This window comes from Poecilia latipinna, unplaced genomic scaffold (assembly GCF_001443285.1).
Source record: "Poecilia latipinna isolate Pla-1442-1.1 unplaced genomic scaffold, P_latipinna-1.0 Scaffold2328, whole genome shotgun sequence".
Taxonomy (NCBI): domain Eukaryota; kingdom Metazoa; phylum Chordata; class Actinopteri; order Cyprinodontiformes; family Poeciliidae; genus Poecilia; species Poecilia latipinna.
In genome coordinates, this window is record NW_015114944.1 from 6,880 (window position 1) to 23,481 (window position 16,602).

A 16,602-nucleotide genomic window follows, 5' to 3' on the forward strand; every position below is an offset into this window, starting at 1 on the left:
AGGTAATATTTGTGTTAATGCTGTATATTTAACTCTTGTTAATAATAAAACTATAGTCTTAACCAGTTGAAGATTGCATTCCTTCAAACAGTCAGTAAAACTGACTTGTAGTCGATATTAAACGTCTCCGTTTTATACCTGAAAAAGTGTCATACCTGAAAAAGTTCAGCAAAAATGACTAAAACTGATTAATAAAGTACAAAGTTTTGCTTAGAATGGAAAAAGCTGCATTTCTCTGAAACCAGTAAGTAGAAAAAGAAAAACCTGATTTCCAGATTGAAACGCCATAAATAGCTTAGCTAAAGCTTTGTTTAAAATGTTTTTGTTATTATTTATTTACCTTAAAAATGGAGGTTGTTGCATCTTTGGAGCTGTTAATACTTTCACTTTTAACACGCAGGAATTAATCCAAAAACAAAGAAGCTTTAAAAGCTGAAACGACAATAAAAAAACACCTCGAATCCCAATAATGACGCATCAAAGACGGCCGGAGACGCACATATCTCAGAATTAGTTTGGAGCATTCACAACAGGTTCTATTTTCTCCCAATCAAATCATTTTCATGCTAGGATAGAAAAACAGAAAAGTGGAGCAAATGGAAGTGATTATTCGATTTGCTGGAGCTCTAAACAACAGAAACAAACAGTTTCCTTTCTGTAAATGTGAGATTCTGACAGGCGGCTCTCCCTTTGCTTTGAGGAGATAAGAGCGAATCCGTTAGATTGAGGATGTAAATACGCTGGAACATTGTCGCCCAGCGTTTCCCTTACAAAGCGATGCCTGAAAGGGACAAACGGGCCTCTTTACTTCTTCACAGCTGTCGGAAAGATTTTACATTTTTTTATTTTAAAGAAAACCATTTCTTGTTCTCAGAGTAAAAAACCTGACAGAATAATGTTGTAAATTAAACGTCATCTGAGCCTCTGCGCGTTATAAGAAGCCCTCAGTTTGAACCTGAAGTCGAGATCATCTATCCAGTGACCTTTATAAACCAGGGGTGTCCAAGATGTGGCGCAAGGGCCATTTGTAGCCCTTCCACTGCTTTTGTGAGGCCCTGAACTGCAATTCAAAAATGATACGAATGTAATCCCATGACACGGATTAACATTTTTAAGAAGGGCAAAATTATTACCTCTAAAATTTCCTTATAATTGAAAATGTAAAGACTTTTACTTTACTGAAGTTGATTAACTTCAAAATGTATTACTGAAAATAAATTTGTTCAATCAAGCCCAAAAGGAACTGGAAATTTGACGCTTTTCTTTAAAAACAGCAAACATGCATAATCTAATTTTGAGATTAATCTAGGAAATTTTCTGCATAAAGCAAGAACATTTCTGAATGTCAGAAATTTGAAAATCTAAAATTTTGGGACTAATTTCATAAGATTTCTAGATATTAACTTTGAAATTTCTGAAAAATTTGTGAACGAAACTCTGAAAATTTGAGATTAATCTAAGACATTTTCTTGAAAAAAAAACTTGGAAATTTTAGAGCTCCAAAAGTCAGAAACTTTGAGATTAATCTCAGAAATTTTCCAGAAAGAAGCTGAACATTTTTGAGTTGAAAAGTCAAAACTTTGTGAGAAGAAACAATAATGTTGAGTAATTTCAGAAATTTTCTAGAAAATAACTTTAGAAATTTTGAGTTTCAAAAGTTAAAATGTTTAACTTTTAAAAGAATTCTATAAGTCAAATATTTGAAAATTTCTTAGAAAAATTTCTGAAATTAATCTTTAAATTTCCGCTAGAAATTTACAGCTTTTATTTATTTTGTCTCCAACAGCCCTAAGATACTGCTGTAAAAATCGCCTTCAACTTTTGGATCTGCAATAATTATCTATTTATAAAAATTTAAATCGTTGTACTTCATTTGCTTGATTTATGTTGGTTTTTTGGCCTTTGTATATTCCTGTAATAAACATTTTCATAACTACTGACTGTAAAAGTAAACATGCAAAACTTTGCATCACTTTTGGTTTTGGTGACTCCAATACGGTCAATTTCCCCTGAAATGAAGTTATCAGTGCTCAGCAAAGGGTGTCTGCTGCCAAACTGCTGTCAGGCCCCATCACGGTTCTGGCGCCGGGCGCCGGGGAGCGGAGAACCTCGGCTCAGGCTAAAACCGACCCGGCAGCGAAGTAAGAGGCTTTCAGGAGGGAAGAGCGCAGGTGCCACTCAGCAGAGCTTTCCTTTAAACTGCAGCAATCTGCTGCTGGTTAAAAACGGAGCGATGCCCATTAAACCTGGAGCGAGTTGGTAACACCGGTCCAAACGATGGAAGAGCTGCTGCTTAATGCTCTGAGTCCGGTTCAGGAAAAAGAAAGTACACCCCTGGGATCCAAAATATCTAAAATGCTTCCCTGCTTTTTGCTTTTCTTTCTTTGGTCACATGTTAATGTTTGAGATCATTAAATGAATTTTAATATCTGATGAAGATAACTTGCCACACAGGTTTGTTTTCAAGCATGAATCTTACTCAGATTTAAGTCCAGGTTTTGACTAGGCCTCTTCAAAGCTTTATTTGGTCTTTACGCTGCCCGACTCTAACACGACTGGAGTAAACGTTGGGGCAGAAATCAGAGATGAATGTGTTTCCTTTAGCCATAAAATTACGCAAATTGAAATTACAAAAATGAATTTGCTTAATGGAAACATGGCAATTTAGAAAAAACTCAAGTTTTCAATAAAAACTTTTTGGCCCGGGGTTTTTTTTTTTTTTATTAAAATAGATGTCTTTCACTAAAGTACATTGGAAACATTTTTTATCACCTCACATGAGTCACATGATCAACAACTGGATGTTACTACTGGCAGGAACGACAAAGACGACAACAGGAAGTAGGTGGGAGACGATGGTTTGTTGTTTTTCTGGCTCCAGCAGATCTCTCACAGCATCACCGTTCATTAAAAGCCGTTTGTCGCTTTAACGCGTTGAAACCATGGCTCCTCTGAAAAACTACAACGTCCCCAAAACGCCCCACATGCAGACGTTTCCAGGTAAAACTGGCTTGTCGTGTAACCGTTAACATCCGTTGATGTAATGACGTATCGCATGAACAAGCTTATTCATGAGTGATTTTAATTTACACCACAGTTTAAAATAGTTTTTTCAACATTAACCGAATGTAGACCAAGAAATGGAGTTGCAGATAATTACTGAAAGTCTTCCAGGTCCTGAAACAGTAAAACAGCCCCAGCATATTACCAGCCTGACAACACGAAGTAGGCTAAGAGATCTCCAAAAACATCAAATCCTGATCTACAGAAACAAAACTGAAGGTTCTTTCCCACCAGCCATGCTTAGTCAGCTTTAATCAGTTTGACTGGAAAGTCCACTTTTTGACGGGAGGTGTGAATGCTAATCAAACTCTGGTCCACCTACAAACCTCGGTCTGGGTCGGAGGTCACGATTCAACAAAAAGAAAGATATATTGGGGAAAACATCTGCTGAGCAAATTTAGGTCAGTCTTTTCACGTTTCCCACAAAACATCTCAATGATCACCAAGACAAAAAAAGAAGCTTTTTCCAAGATGTTTGCCTACTTAGTTGTTTAAGTAAAGTTTACGTCTAAATTCAATAAACTTTAAAGTGAAAAAACACTGAAAAAACACTAAATCTTACCAAGTATTTTGGCCCAATTTCTAGTGCAAACTTGCAGTAACTTTTCAACAATATTTAGAGGCTTGTTTTAAGCAAATAATCTCTTAATATTGATGAAAAAGTGCCAGTTCCATTGGCAGATTATTTTACTTGTAACAAGACATTTTCCCATCTTATAAGTTAATTTATCAAGAACCTTTTAATCAATATTAAGAACATTTTTACTTAAAACAAGCTCCTATATCTTGCTAAGAAGTTTCTTTTAAGTTAGTTTGCCTTATTTCAAGTGTGCTAAGATATTTTCTCTAGAAACTAGACCAAAATTACTTGGTAATATTTTGTGTTTTTGCAGTAAACAGGGTGAAAATATGAAGTATATTCTTACATTTTCATGAAGGCAAAATTTTGGTTATTATTAAAATGATTTAGCTGAAATTCTGGCTCAACAATAAAACCAGAGCCAACATTTAGTTTTTTTATTGACTGAAGCTCATGTGATGCTGCAAGCAACACAAAACATAAAACAAAGAAGTTGAAGTTTGTTGCAGCTCAGCACTGTATGGCTTTGTCTTTTAAACCAAAATTATATGCATGTGTGTGTGTGTGTGTGTGTGTGTGTGTGTGTGTGTGTGTGTGTGGGGGGGTGTGTGTGTGTGTGTGTGTGTGTGTGTGCGTTACATTTTATGCTAAATTACTTCCAAGCCACTCGATCTCCGACGCCAGCCCCAGTAAAACTTCAGGCAGTGCATTTAGGGACACGCACACTTCAAAGGTATGAAACTCTTACCTGCAGAATGATTTAACAGTTGGCTTGAAAGCAATGCAGCCGTTCATTAAAAAGCAGAGCCAAAAGTCCTTTAGACACTGCAGCACTTCAAAACTAAGGGGAGGGCTTTCCATTAACTCAATAGGAAAAGGGCTGCGGGACTGAGCGGCGGATGTCTGCGTGTGTTTTTGTTCCTCTCTGTCTTTGCAGCAGAAAATGGCCACGGATCCATTAGCTTGATTTGTCACAGCGGGCGCAGCCCAAAGATGGCTTATCTATCTGCTGAACGTACCTCTCGACTGGCGAGTCTGTCGCTCATCTCCTCCGCCTTTGCAATGTCCCCTTCAGCGACGGCCTCCTCCATGCTCTTTTCCAGGCCGGACTGCGGATAAAAATTCAGATTTTTTTTCTTTTTTATTTGAAATACGAGCAGAAAGAGAGCGAGAGAAGAAGAAGAAAAAATCAAAGTAACTTGAAAATTTCCCCCAAGGCTGTATTTTTAATATGATCGCCATTACTACAAATATGTAGATTTCGCCTCACAAATGAAAACCTCTTTGATTGGATATTAGTGAGGAAATCTTGGAAATGCTACAGAGATTACCAATCATAAATGTGATTCTTTAATTACATATTTCCATCACAGAGCCGCTGACAGGCCCCAGGAGCCCAAATCTTCATCAAAGTAAATGAAATACGCCAGAACGCAGTCGTAAATATTAATATTTCCACATTAAAGTCGCTCAAAACCAGTTAGTAGTAATATTTTATTTACTACTAACTACTATTTCACTTTGCAGTAAAAATAGTTAAAACGAGGACAATGTACAAAAAACATTAATAAAAGATGCTTTGTGCCAGATTTAGCTCAAGCTACTCAATTTTATTCTCATATGTTTACAGCTTTCTTGTGTTTTTACAGATTTTTCCTCATAATATTACAATGTTACTCTCGTATTATCATCAAGAGTAGTCTTGTGTCATTTCAAATTTTTCTCATATTATGACTATTCTTGTATTTTTATGACTGTATTATTATGTCTTTATTCTTGTATTATTAGAGCTAAGTGCTGAAAATGAGATTAGCTATTGGATGAATCGTGACATTTCTACAGAGCCTGGCAAAATATTAGAGGTAAACCGTTAAACTGTTTGATATTTCCTTCATCCTGGTTGATCGTGATCGACTGATATTTATATGAGAGACTAGGGCTGAAAAACGTTTCTCGATATTAGTGTTTCACATCAGTCGTTATCAATGATTATTAACTATTTTTATTGTTTTAAATACTTCCAAATTATTTATGTGACCTTTCCTCTTTAATTTTCTCTCACGTTGCCATTTATTTTAAAGCAGTCATGAGACAGAAGTGAAACATTAAACTGCTGCTGTGCCAGTTACTCAACAAGCTGTTGCTAGGCAACCAAAGTTTGGGGGGGGTGGGATTTGAAACTGCTTCTTACCCAGCAGGTTGTTGCTAGGCAACCAAAGAGTGAGTTAACTTTTCCGATTTTCTAAGTCCTGAATCAACTCCCATGTTACAACGAGGCAACACTTTGACCTGGTTAATACACAACACAAAGTGTAGAAATGTTACAAGAATAAAGTAAGTCAAAATAATATGGGAAGTCGTAATAATACGAGGAAAAAGGTCAAAATAATGTGAGAATAAAGTCATAAAAATACCAGAATAAAATCATGCGACAAAAAGACAGAATATTTTGAGAATCAAATTGCATTATGACAAAAAAGTTATGTAACGACACCAGAATAAACTTATCTTCAAAGAATAAAAATGTAAAGAGAGTAAAGTCGTACAATAAAAAGTCATAACTTGAGAGTAAAGTCGTAATAATATGAGAGAAAAGTTGTAATGATATGTGAATAAACTCACAATATTACCAGAATAAAGTTGCAATATTAGAAAGATGAAGTAACCACAGTTGGATAAATTATTTTCAGTTACAGCTACTCCTTTTGTCTGCTAACATTCAGACTTCTTCTTCTCTAGAGAAAAAAAAAATCACACTTTCATCTGAAGCGCAACAGAAAGGCTAATCTTATCACATAACGTCACAGAACATAATCCCTAATATTCTTCTCTGTGTCAGGTTGAGTCATTACAAAGGATCCACACGTCAAATCGCACGAGACAATCAGAAGACACAGCGGCACAGAGACACAAAGGATGTAAAGGTGTTACTAACAGCAGCTATAGAGACAGAATTAAAGCTCAGAGGACAGGTTGGGAGGCTTCGTTACCTTCGGAGGCGGCTTGGAGCAGGCAGGGGGTTGAAATCGATCGTTCACACCGAAATACTGCTTCAGCTCCTTCCAGTGCTTCTCCCGGCCGTCCTGTCGCTGCCTGACAACAACAAAACATCCAGTTAGCTTTAAGTATATGTGGACAAACAGCACAGCAGGGCAAACTGCAGGTTGGATCATTTAAAATAAACCTTCCTGGTTTGGCTGCAGTGAATGAGAACAGCATTTTGTCATGAAGGAATTACTAGGACATTATTTGATCCAGAAAACAAAACATATTTGGCGCTTCTGGCGTCTCAAATGAATTACCAACAAGGACACAGAAATATATCACAAGCTAGATTTTATAAATACAAAATGTCATACTAAGGCCTGACATCAAAAATCAATATATGGTAGATAATATATTCAATATATAGAATATTAACAGAACCGCTGAACCTCAAAGTGGTAGGAATAACGTAACTCACTCACTCACTCTTTGGTTACCTAGCAACTCACTCACTCTTTGGTTACCTAGCAACAACCTGTTGAGTAACTACCACAGCAGCAGTTTCAGGTTTCCCCACTGTGTCTCAAAACTGCTTAAAAATGAAAAACGACGCTTTGGAGTGAAAACTGGATAAAACAGGACAGGTCACGTCTCCAGTTTGGACGTATTTCAGATGTTTAAAACATAAAACTAATCAGTAATCATCAATATCGACTGATATGAAACTCTTATATCATGATACATTTTTTAGCCATGTGTTCCAGGCCAATTTCATACTTTTCCAGACTCACTTTTTCCAGCATTTTCATAACATTCAAGACATTTAGATAATTATTACATTAGCCAAAGACAAAACAAGATAATACTCAGGATTTATTTAGATTCAGCAGGGTGGTAAAGGAATACTTTAAAACTTTGCTAAATATAAATTTGAGCGAAGAAAGATTACATGTGGAGTCCCTCAAGGATCTGTTTTTGATACCATCTTATTGTCTCTCTAAATGGACTGGCAGATCCCAGAGATTAGCATAATGACAAGTATCACTGAAACAATACCAAACTTACAGGGGATGTTGGTGGTGGAAGGATTGGGCTGTGGGATTACTTTTGTTCAAATCAATTCAATTTAAAAAGATACTTTATTCATACCAAAAAGAAATTAAATGTTGTTCCAACTCATATTATCAAAGTTTCTTCAAAACGTTGTTGTAGATGCTGATCGTTGTGGGCGGGCCTGTAACAAATTTTACTGGACGATAAATTGTCCCAGTAACTATTATTTATTTATTATTTACAAATCATGTTCAACTAATATAATGACATAACAACATAAGTTCACTGTCTGGAAAACTAATGAACTTTAATTTTGTAGAAAACATTTAACACTTAAACTGGACGACATTTTAAATAAGCAAAATAAAACAACAACCAAAACAATAATTAAAAAAGGAATTAAAGAATACACACAACTGAAACCATAAATAAAATGGATTACAAAGTCTCTGTAAAGAAAATTTCATCCCTTCTGATGAAATATTAATCATCAGAAGGGAAATTACTGATTCATTGCTTATTAGGACAGGATTAGTTGTGGGCAGGAAGAGTCTCCAGTAGAAGTCCGTCTTCCTGAAGAAGCCGCTGACTGAAGACACACTGTAGTTGCAGATATAACTGGGATTTTAGTTAAAATGATACCATAAACAGCTGTTAATATCAGTAAGTTTTGCCCCAGACCTTTCATATGTCTGCTAGAAAACTGATTCAGACATCCAGATCAAATGAAAGACCTCAAAGAAAAATGGACGTTTTGGATCGGCCCAGCAAGCGCTGTCAACAAAATCTGCTTCGAATATCTGTGGGGATATTCTCAAAACGGTTTAGGATGAGAAGAGACTCACAATCTGATAGATTTGGAGAAGGTTAAGTGAAAGAAATGTTATGATGCTAACCGATGAAACTGAAGCTAACGATGCTTCAATTAAGTATTTCCCTCTTACAAACTTCACTGTTTCAGTTCAAACTTCAGAATGAAGTAAATATTTTGTCAAGATCTAATGATTTTATATCACAAAACTCTGACATTTTAACAAAAAAGGACATAAAATATTCTATATCCACTCTATGTTTGACAATTAAAGCAGAGTTTATTAAAAAGTACTCATTTGCAGCCTACATAACATTCTTTAACAGGTACGGTGCACATTTTTACCTGTCCTCTGTAGGTTCCTCGCATTTTCTTTCTGTTAATTACAAAATAAGGTAATTAATAAAGTCGTTTTTAAATTTGCTGAGGATATCATGGAGTTTATTTACCTTTTTTGCGTCTTCTTTTTCTTCTTTCGTGGATTTTTGTTGTCTTAATTTCATCTTTCTTTTTCCGGAGCACCTGAAATTTCTGCAGCACACACACAAATAAAGTGAATTCACAGCAGCTTCAATAAAAACAGGAGTTCAGACCTACCTGCCACATCTCCTCGGATATTCCAGGCATGCTGCATGTCCTGGAATCATCGTCGACTTCGTTCCCAGTCTGTGTGGATTCACCATCATCCGGAAAGCCTGTGTTTTCAGCAACATGGCTTAAATTTCCAGCAGAAAGATTCTCGACAACATCGTTTTCTGGTTCATCCTTCTCCTCCTCGTCTGGACTGAGATCGTCTTCTGTTAAATCTTTGGGTAACAGTCCGCTATACATATCGAGTCACTCATTTAAACACAAAATATACAAAATATTCAGCTTTACTCAGTGAAAAACTCCGGGAAATCCTGAAACTACATAACAGTTTAACACAGGCACTCGTTTCCGGGTAAACATTGTGACGTTTTGCCGTGAACGCCCTCATTGGCTGATAGCGAATGACGTTGACGAAACGCACCAATGACTGAACGAGGATGAAACTGAAAATGTATTTGGATGTTTCGGTTCAGTCCTTTTGACTACTTTTAGATTTTTATTGATATTCAAATAATTAATTAACTTACAAAAGTGGAATAAATTTCACTTTTAAAACCCTACTATTTTTTCAGCTGTTCTATTATAAATAATGCTAAAGTGCACATAGATAGCTGGATAACTGGCTAGAAACTTATCTAGCTAAATAGGTAGATCGATTGATCTGAACGTTTTTTTTTTATCTGTCATCTTTTCTTCTAGAAAAGTCATTCATGTCCTGTCAGTAAAAAATGCATAACAACCAGGTGCTGGCTCTAATCCAAATTCTACATTATATAATAATATAAAAATAAAACGTATTGTTTCTACTGTTGCAAAAATATGGTTGTAGTAGTAATGTCATCAATATTCTTTATTTATTGTGATTTAATAATAACGATTAGCAAGCTGCTAAATAGACTTGTGATTTTTAAGTGCTTATTGCATGGAATATTACTATTCTTCATTTTCCTGTTCTTTTTAGAATAACACCAAGCGGATATTTGCTGGTAATTAGTCAGGCTATCTGCTCAGGTAGCCATCCTACAGTTGGCAGCTCATAGTTTTGAAATATTGAGCTTTATTGTGGCACTCTTTTAGGTTGCACACCATAATTTTATGAGGATAAAAATTCCCAAACTGACATTTTTTTCTTTCTAGTAAGTGAAGTAAAAGTAGTACTTTAGTAATAATGTCCCATATCATAAGAACCCTCCAAATAAAAATCTGAAAACATTTTTTAAGAGTTAAGGCAGTAGTTGTAAAAACTTGAATAAACTTGAGTGAAAGCCACTTCTAATTGAGGTGAGCCAGGCGACTAACAGGTTTGTGAATTACCAGGAGTCATTCAGATGTTAACCTATATTTGTGTCATGTTCTGGCTCAGATAAGCTTCCTTCTATGACCAGTGGTTCGCAATTTGCTTAAAGTGCTCTGGGCATGACATTATTATTAGAATGATTAGCATGCAAATCTTGTATAGCCCCTGGCACTGGCACAGGCATCTACCCTTAAATTGCTCTTTCACGTTCATTCACGTTAGGCCCCCTTTTGGTTGCATCTTAATGCTGGGACCGTAATATACATAAATTATAGCCTGTATTTTGTGTGTCATATAAATGCAGGATAAAGGGTAAAAGACCCATAACTTCAGACATATATAAAAAGGTCAATTGAAAAAGTAGTGCTTTATTTTTAATCCGACTTGATGCTAAAGCTAGCTCATCTACATACTAAAAATATTATTAAAAACTGTTTTTGATGGACAAGCAGTAACAGTATCTGAATATAAATATTGTTATCGGTGAGTTTTGTCTTTGCTTATTTGACATAATGTTGAGATTATGGGAATAATAATATGCTTACTTTTCAAAAAACAAATCTATTTCAGGATATTTATAAGTAATTCTTCTCCTTTTTTCCTGAAATAACAAGAATTAAGTCACAATTTTACCAGATTTTACCACAATTTTTGTGTGCTTTATTACTCTTGACTCGTATTATTCTGACTTTATTCTCATGTCATTGGGTTTTTTCATGTATTAAGACAATTCTGTTAATATTATGAATTTTTTTTGTATGACTTTGCCTTTTCCTTGTATTATTACAACTTTATTCTGCTAATATGACTTCATTCTTGTGTCATTACTCCTTTTTCCTTGCAGTCTTCTGAGTTTTTTTTTACTTATTTCATCTTTATTTAGATGTTATTCTCATTATTTTGACTTAGGTCTTTACGACTAGAATGGCTTTATTCTAGCAGTGTTTTTCTTGCAATATTATGACTTTTTTGTTTTTCTTCCAATATTAAGACTTTTCTCTTGTTTTTCTTTCAATATTATAACTTTTTTCTTGTTTTTCTTTCAATATTATGACTTTTTTGTTTTTCTTCCAATATTACGACTTTTTTCTCATAATCTTTTTCTCTTAGCCCTGATACTCAGTCTCATAATACCAACTTGAGTTTTTGCCTAAATATAAATAAATAACGTAAAAGTCCTTGACCTTCCTATGATCTTAGAGATTTATCCGGTTTATTTCTGCTGCGCATATTAAAGTTGAGTGATAAAGCTTATGTCATCCTGAACATGTAAAATACATCTCATCCTCAGAAATAGGCCACCATTAACTGGTATCACTCACTCTGCATTATCGCCACTTTAATTACATTTATGACAACGCATCAGAGACTGAAGGTAAACGAAAAGCACCAAGTCAACGTTAAAGCTAAAGAAATTTGATTTCCAGGTTTAAATCATTTTTTTATTGATTAACAGGCTTTGTGTTCTATTTCACAGGTTGAATTAATGTCTCGGCTTCCCCACCATCCATCTTCCTCTCTCTCCCTGGCAATATGCTGCAGTTCATTATTTCTGTCATTTCTTGGTAATTTGGAGTTGGCTGTTTAAAACTTAGAGCCTCTTATTAAGTTTTTGGCCACGGTGGATAAGAGGCAGGACTGTAAGAGCACAGAGATAAACTAATCATCTTAAAACCCTAATTATTAGTATCTTACTGTGACAGACTGTTTTTGCGAGCCAGCCAAATTGAGCCTCAAATGAGGAAAGGCATATCTGTGGAAGTGGTAATAATTTTAAGTCATCTCGATCTGGCTTGGTGTGGCAGAATTCATTAGTGGAGATTAGCGCTGTGTGTACAAAGTAAATGAGATATCTAATAGCAAACGTGGAGGTCTGGGGACTCTTAATTTCCTCGCCAGTATGAGGGATGATGCTAAGAGGTGATTTTATATATTTATATATATTTTTTAATGTGTTGGCTTCGGTTATGTGGATTTGTCTGCACTTAAACCAAGTAGTTAAACCAAATGGTGTCGCTAAACTGCTCACCTCTCACCTTCCTTTGAGTTTCTGCAACAAAAACGAAACCCGAATCAGATTAAAAGCCGCCGTTTTTCTGCCGGGAGTTAATTATGTGTGTAAGGAGAAGGTTGGGGGGAAAAATAATAAGATTACAAAGAATAATTTGCTGATATAATTACACCAAAATTGGGTACACACAATCGTAAAATACATGTATTGCTTGACCCGGGTTAGCCGGTGAAATAAATCCTCCTTCTATAGCCTTTGTTAACTTGTTTTTATCATCTCCAAGTGGTGTTTGTGCAGGCAGTTCAATTTGCATGTGTAATTCCACTGTGCAAATTGACAACAAGTAGATAATTCGAGGAAATGGGCTGGTTGCAGGCCCCTGCTATCTTCCAGAGCCTATTCATTTTGAGGAACCACTGAGGCATGAAACTCATACATCAACTATTTCCTGACAACGCTTTGGCTTATTGTCCCCTAAAATGTCATTACAGCCATTATTTATGAAGCTAATTCATTTATTAAACCATATTTACTCTGACAGAATTTGTTACATTCTGTCCGTGTTGTGAGCGTCTGAACATTGTCTCTCAGTGTGGGAATCTGCACAGCTCACAAAGTCTCAAATTAAAGGATTGTGTCGCCTGAAATAGTTGGAATATTGTAGAAAACTGCAAAGCTTAAAATAAATTCATCCTTTATTGCAGCAACATAATCTCCATGTGAAAACTTAAGAAAAGTCCAGCCTTTAACTTCAGCACTTTTATACAATGGAGGAAAATCCCACTTTAAGAAGTTATTATTTTTACAAAATCGTCATTTTGTATACATAAGACCATTGCAGACAGGGGAAAAAAACAAAGAGGAGTGAATTTGATAATAAAAAAATGAAAAATGTGCATCTAAAAAATATATATATATCTAGGAAAGTATCTAAAAATGTATAGAAACTTTTAAAAGTTGAAAATATGCTACAAAAATACAGGAAATTTCTACAAGAGTCAAAAACTTCAGAATTTGAAAAGTTTAAAATTTTCTACAAAAAGCTCAGAATTTTTTAGATTAATCTCAAAAATCTTCTAGAAATTTTTGGACATCAAAAGTTGAGAGTTTGTCAAAAACTTAGAAATTTTCTACAAAAACGTTTAACATTTTTTAATTTGAAAAGTTAAAACATTTTCTAGAAAAACTCAGAATTTTTCTGGAGAAAACATGGAAACTTCTGAAGTTAAAGGCTGGACTTGAAACATCAGTAAATTTGTAGAAAAAAGCTTGGTAATTGCTGATTTTGAAAAGTTAAAAATGGGTTTAAAAATTAATATAGAAATTTCTGATCTTTTCTTTCTAGCAATTTTTTGACTTTTGAAACTCATAAATTTCTAAGGTTTTTCTCGCCACTAACTTTTTCTCAAAAGTTTTTTCTTTTGAGAAAAAACTTAGAGACGAATCTTTAGATTAATCTCAAATTAATCTAAAGATTCCTGGATTTTGTCAAACAAATGTTTGACTTTTCAAATTTTTCAACCCCAAATGTTTGAGTTTTCTCTTGCATTTTCAACTTTTCTAGCTCAGAAAAGTTGTCTGTAAATTTTATTTGGCAGAAATTTACTCCTTTTTTTTCTGTCTACGCTGGGCACAATACACCGTCATAGTTTGGTAACCAGGAATAATCTTCACTTTGCTTCCACACTGGAAACTGGAATTACAAGCAGCACTTCAAAGTTTTGAAATCAGGGAACATTTTTCCAGTTGGAGTGATCAGATTCTCCTACCTCACTTATTTGTTAGACTCTTTCTGGAATTGGGTAGATGTTGCTCCAAAGTTTATACACGTGTTGCATTGTGACGTCCCAACGCCCCCAGAATCGTGTTTTTGCCCCTCCAGCGTTGTGCGCATGTGTTCGTAGAAGAAAAAAGCCTGTAGTTTTGTAATGAACGCTGCGTTTGCTTCCTAAACGAGCATTAATCAGTTTCCGCGCGTCTCGGGCCGACGGCAGAGACTTTCTGCATCGAGCCTCCTGGCCTGTTGCTGCTGACTTGTGGATCTGTCAGTTTAGTGCAGCACACTTCATGACAGTGTGGATAATTTTCAATTGTGAGCAGTGAAGGAACACACGGTGAACCGGGAGGTGTGTGTGTGTGTGTGTGTGTGTGTGTGTGTGGGCGTGTGTGTGTGTGTGTGTGGGGGGGTGTGGGTGTGTGTGTGTGTGTGTGTGTGTGTGTGGGTCATAAATTTTAATGTTACATGTTCTCTCTGGATAAATCCGTCACACCATTCTCTTGCATCTCTTTCTCTGGACTTACCTGTCACCCAAAAGCACTTATCACAGCAGTGGCGACGAGTCGTGTTTGAACTGTTTTACAATATTGATTCGGAGGCATGACATTTTAATTAATACTGGGTGTTAGCTGTCATATAGGCATTCGTAGAGGGAGCGACAGGCGAGGTGGGGGCGCCGCAGATAAGACTGAAGCACTTAGTGGGGAAGAGGGGGATCAGACAGTGATGGGGCGAATTTAAGGTGGAAAAACAGAAATATCAGCCCGTACTGTGGTCCCGTCAAAGCCCATTCTGCGGCCTATAACACAAATCAGCGAGACGCGGCGTGTCCTGCGTGTTTTCCACAAGATCCACATCCAACACCAGAGAGAGGGAGAGCGGGGGCGCAGGGCGACCAGGGGGAAATTAGGTAACTTTTTAGCACTCCATTGAACAGCAATAAGCTTCTAAGGATTAGCAAGCATAAACACATTAAACTGATGAGATTCATCAGCACTCTAGTGTCAAATCTATTGAGCCCACAGGCGGAGCTCAGCTGCTGCGAGCTGCACACTGCAAAAACACAAAAGCATTTCTGGTTTGGTTTATACTCCAAATATCTTATTACACTTAAATATACAAGTAACTTTTCAGCAAGACATAGAAGCTTATTTTAAGTAAATAATTAATTAATAATGATGAAATAGTTCAAGTTCCACTTAAGGGAAAAATGTCATTTTAAGTGAAATAATCTACCAGTGAAAAACTAGAACAGCAGTTATTGACTTAAAACAAGCTCCTGTATTTCACTGAAAAGTTATTTATTAGTTAGTTTTGGCTAATTTGAAGTGCATGAAGATATTTTAGAAACTAGACCAAAATTACTTGGTAAGATTTTATATTTTTGCAGTGCAGACAAGGAACCCGGCACTTTCAGGTATTTTGTAGACATCAACTTTATCCAAATCGAATTCTAGATTTGAACAAAATAATTCACAAAAACTCCTGAGAGTCAGACGTTTGTTGATATAACAAATTTAAATAGTAAAAGTATCGCTATCAGTATCAGTATCGGTGATAAATCAGATCGATACCAATCGCACACCTGCAGGAGAAACCCTGAAAATGTGGTTCAGGTAGCAGAAGTTTAAATTTCATCTTTTATCTCAGTAAACTGATCAGACTAAAAATATCTGTTTGCTAAGATGTTGCTTTTAGTGTTTGAATGCATCAAATTAACATGAAAAACATGTGAAATGGGAAGCAGCAGCAGAGCTTCAGGGATAATATTTCACATATTGACCTCAGTGATATAAGCTGTTATAGCATAAATATTATATACAATATTTATCACTGTAGCTCTTTTCAGAACAATAAATGTCTAAATAAGTGTAAATAAATATCCATTATGCCTAAATGTAGCTTAATTTACAGTTAGTTCGTCGTATTTGGCAAAGCTGCATAAAACAAAACATTTAAGTTTAAATATTTCTCATCAAAGGTAAGATTTGACTTGATTTGACTTAATTTGATCTGTTGTCTGTTTCCTTTCCAAACCATCGTAGCCTCTCGCCTTTCACTGGAGCATGAAATCATCCCAGTTTGAAACTTTCTACGGTCCAATCAGATGAGCCCAGATTTAATCTCCACCCAGAGTCCGACCAGAGTCCGACCAGAGTCCAAACGGAGTCCGACCAGAGTCCGACCAGAGTCCACCCAGAGTCCGACCAGAGACCAAACGGAGTCCGTCCAGAGTCCAACCGGAGTCCGACCGGAGTCCAACCAGAGTCCAACCAGAGTCCGACCAGAGTCCGACCGGAGTCCGACCAGAGTCCACCCAGAGTCCACCCAGAGTCCACCCGGAGTCCGACCAGAGTCCGACCAGAGTCCACCCAGAGTCCGACCAGAGTCCGACCAGAGTCCGACCAGAGTCCACCCAGAGTCCGACCAGAGT

General features: G+C 36.2%; 2 protein-coding genes across 2 annotated transcripts in view; one reads left to right on the plus strand and one right to left on the minus strand.

Moving 5' to 3' along the window:
• Nucleotides 1-4,272: 4,272 nt before the first annotated feature.
• Nucleotides 4,273-9,472, minus strand: fam204a (family with sequence similarity 204 member A). Its single transcript, XM_015018831.1, has 5 exons — nt 9,090-9,472; nt 8,942-9,023; nt 8,838-8,868; nt 6,634-6,736; nt 4,273-4,752 (listed from the first exon to the last, which is right to left on the minus strand). The coding sequence occupies exons 1-5, from the start codon at nt 9,321-9,323 to the stop codon at nt 4,642-4,644; spliced, it is 561 nt and encodes a 186-aa protein (XP_014874317.1). The 5' UTR covers nt 9,324-9,472; the 3' UTR covers nt 4,273-4,641.
• Nucleotides 9,473-16,275: 6,803 nt separating this feature from the next.
• LOC106937373 (early nodulin-75-like) overlaps nt 16,276-16,602 on the plus strand; it is an 8,060-nt gene continuing 7,733 nt past the window's right edge. Inside the window, exon 1 of the mRNA XM_015018832.1 lies at nt 16,276-16,589. Coding sequence (XP_014874318.1) covers nt 16,276-16,589 — 314 coding nt within the window. The remainder of the gene's footprint in view (nt 16,590-16,602) is intronic.

Coding starts and splice junctions, on each gene's coding strand:
- fam204a (XM_015018831.1), bottom strand. CDS start 9,323: ATGTATAGCGGACTGTTACCCAAAGATTTAACAGAAGACGATCTCAGT. Junction 8,869..8,941: donor AAAAAGAAGACGCAAAAAAG/GTAAATAAACTC, acceptor TGTAATTAACAG/AAAGAAAATGCGAGGAACCT. Junction 4,753..6,633: donor GCTCCAAGCCGCCTCCGAAG/GTAACGAAGCCT, acceptor TTTTATCCGCAG/TCCGGCCTGGAAAAGAGCAT.